Source organism: Panthera uncia, chromosome E1 (assembly GCF_023721935.1).
Source record: "Panthera uncia isolate 11264 chromosome E1, Puncia_PCG_1.0, whole genome shotgun sequence".
NCBI lineage: Eukaryota > Metazoa > Chordata > Mammalia > Carnivora > Felidae > Panthera > Panthera uncia.
In genome coordinates, this window is record NC_064814.1 from 11,368,626 (window position 1) to 11,379,231 (window position 10,606).

At 55.0% G+C, this 10,606-nt stretch overlaps 1 protein-coding gene across 1 annotated transcript in view; it reads right to left on the reverse strand.

Annotated features, from left to right (window-relative positions):
- Positions 1–463: 463 nt before the first annotated feature.
- LOC125926553 (keratin, type I cytoskeletal 17) overlaps positions 464–10,606 on the reverse strand; it is a 39,225-nt gene continuing 29,082 nt past the window's right edge. The window contains exons 1-8 of the mRNA XM_049636082.1: positions 4,315–4,909; positions 3,026–3,108; positions 2,309–2,465; positions 1,981–2,142; positions 1,751–1,876; positions 1,439–1,659; positions 1,299–1,345; positions 464–739 (exon numbers count right to left, since the gene is read on the reverse strand). Of these exons, the coding sequence (XP_049492039.1) occupies positions 642–739; positions 1,299–1,345; positions 1,439–1,659; positions 1,751–1,876; positions 1,981–2,142; positions 2,309–2,465; positions 3,026–3,108; positions 4,315–4,845 (1,425 nt within the window). The 5' untranslated portion in view covers positions 4,846–4,909 and the 3' untranslated portion in view covers positions 464–641. Of the gene's footprint in view, positions 740–1,298; positions 1,346–1,438; positions 1,660–1,750; positions 1,877–1,980; positions 2,143–2,308; positions 2,466–3,025; positions 3,109–4,314 lie in introns of the transcript that reaches the window.

Consider the following 10,606-nt stretch of genomic DNA (forward strand, 5'->3'; position numbering starts at 1 on the left):
ACCCAGGAACCTCATGAATTATGTGCAAGTGTGTGTGTGCTTATCGGGCTGGGGGAGGAAAGAATATCTATAGCTTTCAGTATATTCTCAAAGAAATCCCTGATGAAAAAACTGTTAAAAAAAATCTTTAACCTGCTGCAGTGCCTGGCACACAAAAGGCACTCGATGATATTGGTGAATAAACAAACTAATAAATAAATGAGTAAACAAATAAGTGAGTGAGTGAATGAATGAATGTGCCTCCATGACCTTGGAGACACCACAAACAACCTAGTACACACATCCATCTCTACCTTTTGAGATGGTGAAAGCCATTCCAGGACCTGAGCCCAGTCCGCCCCCAAGCCCTTTTTCCCAGTCCCAGAGGCCACAGCCAGGTGTTAACGACAGGCTTCAAAGAGAGGCTTCCCCCGCTTTCTCCCCACCTCCACTCCTGACAATGACCAGGTAGAGGCGGGAGCTGTGCAACTCAGATAATGAAGCTTTATTGAATGCCAGGAGAGGGCAAGGGTGAGGCAGGACTCAAGTGTGAAGTTCTTGGGGGGCAAGAAAGGGGATTCCCTAGTGTGGTCTGTATCCACACGGCGGGGGAGCAGCGGGGGTGGGGGGTTGCTCCTAGGCCTGAGCAATGCTGAGCAGCCTTAGTTCTTGGTGCGAAGAACCTGCTCGTGGGTGGACACCACCTTGCCATCGTGCACATCCATGACCTTGGTGCGGATCTGGCGACTGGAGGAGGTCACTGGGGAAGAGGGGAGAGAAGGTGTTACCAGCAGAGGACAGGCAATGGAGAAATCAGGAGTGGGGAGACCAGGGAGTTGGGAAGACTTAAGCAGACTATCTCCCTGTTGCCCTCTCCCCTGATTATCTCTTCACTCACTGCTCTTATCCCAGCACTGATCCCATCTACACAGTTTTTTCAGCCTAGAGCTCCCAAAGGTAGGACAGAGTCTGTGTCCTCGAACTGGAGGCTCCTAAGAACTCAGAGCAGCTTGGTTCAGTCCAGATCAACCCAAGTGGACTGGTCTTGAAGGGAAGACCCATGTGGTGTCCTGTCCGTGGTGCTGACCATCAGAACATTGGAGTCTGCCACAGACACCAGTGACAGAAGTAAAAAGTGGAGGCCACTAGCTCCTAGCCCTAAGGAAGGTTTATAAAATGGCTTCTTCTACCCAAGTAGCTTTATAAGGGATCTTGGGTGAGAAAACTCTAACTCAACCCCTCAAAAAGCCAATTCTCTAGACCTGCTGGGAGACAGGAAGTGGTCACGAGTCCAGGCTTGATGAGAAGGAAAGTCTTACCGTCTCTGGACGACTGAGAGCCAGAGGAGAACTGGGAAGAAGAGAGGCTATGAAGACAGAAAAGGGCAAGATCATTAGACACATGGGATACAGCAGGTGAATAGTGGGGGCAGGACTGGGAAGGAGAGCAGTGCACTCACTGGGCATCCTCGCCCTCCAGCAGGCGGCGGTAGGTGGCGATCTCCTGCTCCAGCCGCGTCTTCACGTCCAGCAGGATCTTGTACTCCTGGTTCTGCTGCTCCATCTCGCAGCGCAGCTGGGCCAGCTGCTCCTCCACGTTGCCGATCAGGTCCTGGATCTGGGCCAGCTGCATGCAGTAGCGGCCTTTGGTCTCCTCCAGGCTGTTCTCCAGGGATGCTTTCTGTGACGGAGGGAAAGATCAAGGATCAGTGAGGGTAGTCACTCCCTCCCTCCCAGTCCTGGATCAGATCCAAGCCTGTCAGCTCCCCTACCATGCTGAGCTGGGACTGCAGCTCGATCTCCAGGTTCTGCACGGTGCGCCGGAGCTCGGAGATCTCGCTCTTGCCGCTCTGCACCAGCTCGCTGTTGGTGGCCACCTCGCGGTTCAGCTCCTCTGTCTGCAGAAAAGAAAAAAAAGTCATTCACACCAGAAGTTCCTGGAAGGCGGGTCTCCTGGGTCCCTTCCCCACCCCCCACCCCCCGCCCCCGGGATGACACCCACCTTGCTGAAGAACCAGTCCTCGGCGTCCTTGCGGTTCTTCTCCGCCATCTTCTCGTACTGGTCGCGCATCTCGTTCAGGATGCGGCTCAGGTCCACGCCGGGGGCGGCGTCCATCTCCACGTTGACGTCTCCGCCCACCTGGCCTCTCAGGGCGTTCATTTCCTGCACAAGCAAAGAACGGTCCATAGTCAGGAGCCATGGCGACATGGCAACCAGTCGGGGTTCCCTCCTCTCAGGTGATCCTGGCCTGAGCATTGCCCACACCACCACCACCCCATCTCAATCCCATCCTTTCCCTCCCAGCTTCATCTTCTAAGCTGGTTCTCACCTCCTCGTGGTTCTTCTTCAGGTAGGCCAGCTCCTCCTTCAGGCTCTCGATCTGCATCTCCAGGTCGGCCCTGGCCAGGGTCAACTCGTCCAGCACCCTGCGCAGGCCGTTGGTGTCAGCCTCCACGGTCATCCGCAGGTTCAGCTCAGTCTCGTACCTGGAACGATCCGAGACAAGAAGAATGGGACATCCATCCTGGCCACACTGAAGGCTTTGTTCTCTGCCCCCTGCAGCTTCTTCCCATAGCTGGCACCCTGTGGGTGGTTTAGGGAGTCAGTTTTGAAAATGGCGTGGTTGGACACAGCACCCATTGAGGACTCAGATCTGAACACTCCTGGGGGCAGGGAATAAGGCAGTTCATTAGGCTGCAGAATTCAGGGAGGGGAGACGCTTCTGGCCTCGCAACCAATAGCACACAGGCCTCCAAATGTGACTGCCTCCTACACTTCAGGGGCAGGTGGAGGAGTGGGGAGCCCCTCTCCCTTAAAGCAATGGCACCCAAACCTGACCGTGGATCAGAATCTCTCAGGTAGCCTGTTAAGAATAACTGAATCGGAACTCCAGGTTGGGGCCCAGGAGTTTTGTATTTTTACAAGCACCCCAAGGGGTTTTCATGTGGCCATCCTGGCAACTGGTCAGCCCTGTTTAGGGGACGCTGCCCCCAAAATTCCCCACCCTGGGGAGATTGGACATCCTGAGTCACTGCTGCGAACTCACTTGGTGCGGAAGTCATCAGCAGCAAGGCGGGCATTGTCAATCTGCAGGACGACATTGGCATTGTCCACGGTGGCCGTGAGGATCTGCAGGTAGAGAGGGCACAGGTCGTCAGCCAAATGGACGTCACTAGCCAGACCTCACTGCAGCCTGCATACATCAGGCCTTTGCTTTCCTGCTCTCACCTGAGTCTCCCCTCCTCCCAAAAACCTTTGCCACAGCAACCTAAAGGGTAACCCCTGATGGCCCAGCTTCGACCCACGACTTTGCTGACTCCGGGTCAGAAAAAAATGGATAGAAAGAGCCCTGGACCTGGAACCAAAAGCCCTTGAGTTAGAGTCCTGGTTCTACCACTGATGAGTCTCAGGGTCTCAGTTCCCCTACCCACAGAGTGGAGGAGTGACCTAAGGTCCCCAAGTCTCCCTTCCTGGTCTGAATTCTCCTTTTTCTATACGGGCCAATCTGCCCATCTTCACACCTTCCTTTTAAGCCCGCAGAACATGGGACCTCAGGTGTGGCTTTCCCAAAAGAGGAGACCCCACTAGCACAAGGGATGAGAAAAGAAGAAGCAGAAGAAGTACTAAACCCCGGATTGGCTGCAGTCCTCTCCCTCACCATCTAATTTACCTAATCCACATGAGGCATCAGAGCCAGGCACGAGAGAAAGCAGGATCAGCGGGGAGGGCTCCCAGGGTGAGGTTGGAGCAGGGGGTTGGGGCTGGAGCCAGGAGATACAAGTCCCCCAGGCTCCCTCCTGTGCAGGACACGTAAGGCGGGGCTCCGCTGATTGCCTCTGTGGGGTTTTTGTGCCCGCCTGCCGGTGGGGAGGGGCGCCGGTGCCAGGGCTCACGGGCGGCAGCCGCCACAGCCCAGACTAATGAGCTAATGAGTGGTTTGGGTGTCTAGCCTCGTCCCGTTACAGCCTCGCTCCTCCCCTGTGCTGGGGAACAGGTAGCTGCCTCGTGTATTAGCAAGTGGGCACACGGGTTCTGGCCTCAGCTCTGCCATTGATTCGCAGGCCACAGCACCTCTCAAAGCTCTGACTCCTTCTCCTGTAAAATGTAAGGGTAGGAATCCCCAGGCTCTCACGGTCTGCGGTCTGGAGCCCCGAAGGGCGTGAGCAAAGCGGGGAGACACTGACCAGCTCCGCGGGGGGCGTCCAGAGCCAGAAGAAGGGATGCGGGGTTGGCGTCTGCCCGGTCTAGTAATCTAAAGATGCCAGTGGCCTGAGGCATCTATCGCTCCAGAGCGAGGGAGCTAGAATGGCAAGTCCTGCCGCCAGGTCCACACACCTTGTTCCTCAGGTCCTCGATGGTCTTGAAGTAGGGGCTGTAGTCCTTGGTCTCAGCGGGCCTCTGCCTCTGGTACCAGTCGCGGATCTTCACCTCCAGGTCGGCGTTGGCCTCCTCCAGGGCGCGCACCTTGTCCAGGTAGGAGGCCAGCCGGTCGTTGAGGTTCTGCATGGTCACCTTCTCGCTGCCGACCAGGAGCCCGTCACTACCACCGAAGCCACCACCGAAGCCAACACCAAGGCCACCTCCAAAGCCAGCACCAAGGCCACCACCATATCCTCCACCGAAGCCGCTACCCAGGGCCCCACCAAAGCTGCTGCTGCTGCTGAAGCCGCCGCCGTAGCCGCCCCCCAGGCCGTAGGCCCCCCCGGAGGAGTAGCGGGAGGAGGAGACCGACAGGCCCCCGTAGGCGCTGGGGGCCCGGCAGGACCCTCCGGCCAGCACGGAGGACATGCGGCTGGAGCCGCCCCCGATGCCGCAGGAGCCCTTCATGGAGCTGGAGGAGGTGAACTGGCGGCTGCAGGTGGTCATGATGCCAGGAGGGAGGTGAGTGAGCGAGCGAGCGAGCGAGGAGGCAGAGAGGAGAGAGAGGTGCTCAGGTAAGTTGGAATAGGAGGTGGGTGCTTTATACTCCTGAGTAGGGGGCGGGCCTGGCATTTTCCATTCCCCTTGGCTTTCACCACCCACAGTCCAGTGCCAACTCCCAGTCAGATCCCTCCTCTCCCCCGCCTCATCACGTCTGTCATATTTTACTGGAAACTCATTGTTTAGGGTGTTTTTGGTTTCTTGTCCCGCCAGGTGTGATTCACATAAGGAGGTGTGGGCCTGCAGGCTATACTTTCCCATCTGGCCCTGGAAGCCGCGGCCCTCAGGAGCCTGCATGTTGGGCTCGGCCAGGCGGCAGGGAGCAGGACGTCTGCCCCAGAAACCTGGTGACCTGTTCTCCCATTAATGAGGTGGGCCTTTGACATCCATCCAGACATCACTCCAGGTGGCTCCTGGCTGGAGAAATGCCAGCATGGCAAGGCTACGTTAGCCACAGTGATGCCCCCTCAGCATTACCGTCTATAAAAAGAGAGAAGTTCTTGGGGGGTCCTCCCAGATGCGACCCGCTAGGCTGTGCCGAGAAGCCTGTCACATCCCCGGAACACGCCCAGCCAATCAGCTGGCTCGGGCTTCCACCCTGACACCCCCATTAAAGGGAAATCTAGGCAGCTTTTCCCCAACCCTGAGCACAGACTCTAAGATCCTCCACGCACCTGTGGATGGGCCCATGGCATTGGCTGGCCAAGAGCAGGTGGCCAAGGGTGGGGGGGCCTCACAGGCACAGCCAGAGACGTGCTAAAAGAGCATGGAGTCACACTGAGTCTGGGCTCTGCTGTGTGCCCCTGTGTGACCTGACATTTCTCCGAGCCTCAGTTTCCTCACGGTAAAGTGGGAGTAAACATAATCCACCCTGCCTACTGCAGAGTCAGCTCCGAGAATCCAAGTGGCAGTGTATATGTGAGAGTTTTATAAGCCAAGTACGGCACGAAGTCTGATTAGCATTGTTGTAGCCTCGTCTGGCCACAAAGAGGGTGTGCAACAGCCCTGGCACAGGACAGGAGAGCCTTTCTGCTTCTAGCCCCAGGTGTCTCCAGGCCCCCAGGGCAGCGGCAGTGGGAGAGGCCGGCTCGGGCACCCTGGTCTGAGCCCCTTGTGTCGCTGGCCCAAGAGATTTGGGGGTGGAGAGGCAGTGCAGGCACTTGGAAGTGTACTCGAGGGTCCCTGACTCCTGAGACCCTGAGGCTCAGGGGGACATTTCCAGGGGTCCCTTTGGTTCTACCTCAGAGGCTTGCAAATTGGGACCTCAGCTGCCCCCACGTCTCCCAGGCAGCCTCCAGAGGCACCCCCTCCAGCCACACCCACCTTCCCACCAGCCCCTCAGCTCCACGGACCCCAGCAGGCATGTTGGGAGGAATGCAGTCGTGTCTGGGGCTGCCTGACGCGTCCCATCTCCCCAGACAGGCCCCAACAGCCCCCGCTGCAGGCTCCAACGCTCTTCCGGGGATCAACAGCTCCCAGGAGGGAAGCAAAGCCTCCCTCTCCCCGCCACTCCGCCTGCCACCAAAACACATGCCAAGGGAGCACCCCCTCACCGGGGCTTAGGAGCTCAGAAGACAATGCTGAGACAGACACTTGAGGCTGTGGGCTCCCCAAATCTGCCGCCCAAGGACTTGCAAGGATGAGTAAGCAAGGGCCCCGCCTTGCCCCACCCACCCCTGACAGACACTCTAATCTCCTTCCAGGGAATGGTCCCCCACCCGGCCCAGCCCTACAACTACCCCAGTGAGAGGCAGCAGGGATTTTGGCTGAGGGACAGATGCATTTGTTAGGAGGCATACTGCCCTTGGGTGGGGCAGGGGGGTACCTACCAGAGAAAAATGCAGCCTCCACAGAGACCTGCGGGACAGGAGTGGGTGCAGAGCCCAACACCAGCTTTCTCTGTGCTGCCCACCACCCTGTCTCCCTCCACGGCAGGAAGCCACGGATAAAATCCCTAGAGCGCAGTTCGTGGGCAAAGCTCTCCTCCCCCAACCTTCCACCTGATTCGGTGGAACCCAAAAGAGGCTCCTTCCTTGTCCACCTCCAAGGGGAATCCAAAAGTAAAGAGCACAGGGAACCAGAGACATGTACACTCACGCACACAATCTAGGAAGAGACTTTTGCCAGCCCTCCTTGCCCCTCCGGACCCCGGAACCCCAGCCTGGAACAAGTCTGAGGTCCCCCACCCCTTTCCGGCCAGCGCCCAGGATTAGACCCCTGGCCTCGATCCTGGGACTGATCTCTGCAGACGTGGAACTAGGCACAAATGGTCCAGTCTGGTACTCATGACATTGGAGGAGAGACAGCTTTCTGGACAACAGGGATTAAAGGGATGAGGGCTTGTCCGCTGGGCCCTAGACTCCTAAACAAGCTTTAAATGGGCACCATGACCTGGCCCTCACTCCACCTACCCCAAAGAGGAGGGGGCCAAAATGAGCTTAGGGTGGTGTCTCTTGTGGTTGGTGAGTCTTCCTGCCAGCCTATGGAGGGGGGGATCAATGCCAACCCAAACAGGTGAGGCGGCAGGGCCAAGCAACCCCCCACAGAGCCTGCATTGTGTGCTGAGGATGGGCTGAGCACCAGGGGATGGGTTCCTAAGGAAGGAGGGGACCTAGTGACAGCCCAGTCTGAGGAGAGAGGCACAGCCCCTGTCTTCAGAGCCCCGTCTAATGGAAGAGACTGCCCCTACCCTTAAGAAGCCCCCAGCCTGAAAGGGAAGAGAAGTACGCATCAAAAGTACTTAAGACATGGACAAGCATAAGAAAAGCACAATTCATATGTATTTGTTTCCTGGGACCGCCGTGACAAATTACCCCAAGCTTTGTGGGTTAAAACAACAGAAGTGTATTCTCTCACTGTTCTGGAAGTCCAAAATCAAGTTGTCGGCAGGGTCACACTCCGTCTGAAGGCTCCAGGGGAGAACGCTTGCTTACCTCTTCCAGCTCCCGGTGGCTCTTTGCAGTCCTTGGTTTGTGGTGACACAACTCCAGTCTCTGCCTCCGGCTTCACATGGCTCTTTGTGTCTGTGTCTCTCTCTGTGTCCTTTTCTGTCTCTTCTAAGGACACGCATTGGGTTTGGTGCTCACCCTAACCCAGTGTGATCTCATCTCAATTCTTACCATAATGGCATCTGCAAAGACCCTGTTTCCAAATCAGGTCACATTCTGAGGTTCCAGTGGATGTGAATTGGTGGGGGGGGGGGGGAGCACTGTCCAACCCACTACATGTGTAACGGACCAGGAACTATCCACATCGCAGCAGGAGTGGTGAAAACGTGGTGGATGAATGACTGTGATAAGATGCGGGCAGGGCCAATCTGGAAGGCTTCTGGGGGCAGCTGTTAGCTCAACATAGAAGGGTGCTGGGGAGTGGGCAGCAGAGAGACAGAATTCTCAGGTGTCTGGGCCACGGTTCCCACCACCTAGTTTCTCTGGGTCCTTTACGTATAGACAGCTGCTCTGGAGGAGAGCTTTTTTTTTATTTTTGTTTTAAAATTTTTATTTCGAGATAATAAAAAGTTGCAAAAGTAATACAGAGAGTTCATATGCGCCCTTCACCCAACTTCCCCAATACAATCATGTTACATAAACATTGTACCATGATTCAAACAAGTAAATTAACATTGACCCAATGCTATTAATTAACTACAGAGTTTACTTGAATTTCACTGGTTTTTCTACTAATGTCCCTTCTCTGTTGCAAGATCCCACCCAGGACCTCACATTCCATTGGTTGTCACGTCTCCTTGGTCTCTCCCAATCTATGACAGCTCCTCAGTCCGTCCTTATCTTTCATGACCTTGACAGTTTGGAAGGCGACTAGTAGAATATCCCCCAGGTTGGGTTCTCCTGATATTTCCTCATGATCAGATTGAGGTTATGCATTTTGGCAAGACAACCACAGAAATGGTGTGTCCTTCTCAGTGCCTCAGCTCAGGTGTGGAAGACATTAATTGAATGGGTCTTACTGCTGTCCATTGGCTAAGGTAGTGTTTGCTGGATTTCTCCATTGTAGCGTTACTGTTTTTCCCATTGAAATTAATAAATACCTTCAAGAAGATACTTTGAGACTATTCAACCATACTGTTTCTCCTTCAACTCCTTTTTTTTTTTTTTTTTGGACTAATTCTGCATCCATTTGTGGTGGGAAAGAGCTCTTGATACCCAAGAGCTCTTCACCCTAAACTTAAGTGAGCTTAAGACCCTCATTCGCCCTGGACTCCTTGAAGGAATGTGGCTTTTAAGAAACACATTGGAGAAGGAAATCCAGCCCCAAGAAAGAACTCTTTCTTCCTTTCTAATCCAGCCCCCAAAGCCAGACTCTGTACCCTAAGACGCTCTCAGGCTACTTCCCTGGAAGACCTACCAACTATTTCTGTAGTTGTTAATGTCTAGAGTCGTTCCTTAGGCCCCCACCAGCCTGGAGGAAAAAATAGGACAGTCAGGGTCCTCCCCATGTCACAGGTAGGAAGTCTGAGGCCCATAGAGGCTCACAGTCAAGTGACTAATTAGAACCCCCCCCCCCCACTTGGTATTCTCAGACCTCTGCCAGAGGCTGGGCTCTTCCTCTCCTCCTAGCAGAGTCCTATATCCCATGCCCTTCCTTCCCTGTCCCTCCACCACCATTCCCTGCCCACCCTTCTCACTTTTGCCCATCCTTTTCTCCACCAAGTCCCAGCCAGCTGCTTGACTGTAGCACGGGTAAAAGTCTCCTAGAGCTGAGGGCTGTCACTTCTAGAAGTGACAGACTGAGGCCTGAGCTGACCTAGAGCTCGATTTCTGCCTCCAGGAATGCTGGGCTAGCATGGGGGCAGGGAGAAGGCTGGCAGGCAGGATTGCAGACACAAGAGGCAATCGGGAGCCTAGAGTACCTCCTCGAGGCCCTGAGTCCTCTTTCCTCTAGAAAGGTCTGCCACCCACTGGTTTCCCAGGCCAGCCTGCCCATCTGGGCCTTGTCCTTGTGAGAGCCTTCACTGACACAACAGATGGGCTCGGCCAAGTGTTTCAGTGTCCATGGCCTTGTCTGTACCTGCTGCTAAGGATGACAAGACAGAAATCGACTGTCCCACATTATAGATGCAAAAGGCTCAGAGGTTGAGGAAATTTGCAAGGTCCACAGTGAGGAAGCCGCTCAGCCAGGATTCATTTCCAGCTCTTCCTGGCTATGAGCCTCGCTTTTCAAACACAGAGAACGGTCCTTGAAAGTCAGAGCCAAAAAAGGGATCAGGGGTCATCTAAACCAACCTCTTAACTTTGCAGTTGGGAAAACTAAGGCCCTGAGATGGAAAAAGTCATGTCCAAAGTCACTCATCAGAGCTTGCTTTGCAGAAATGGCAGAGGTCTGAGAATCCCAAGGGGGGACTCTAACTAGTCACCTGACTATGAAATGTGTGACAAGTGCCTCCCAGAAATCTGAGCTAGGCAGGCTGAGAATGTGTGGGCTGAAAAGAGCTGTGCCTGCACCCCAGAATCACACTTAGGTTGTTAAGAACATGAAGAGTTAGGTAGCCAAAGCCCGGCAACACATGGGTTCACTAACCATCTATGAGCTACCTACTCAGGGAAAGTAAGGCTTATGTTCTCTAGCCAATTACCCATAATGCTCACTTAAAACTGAACTCCACCACCAACAGCCCAGTCCCCTCACTGACCCTTACATCACCTTCCATCTTCCAGCCTCTGCCTGAATTTCCGCTTCTGTCCTCTCT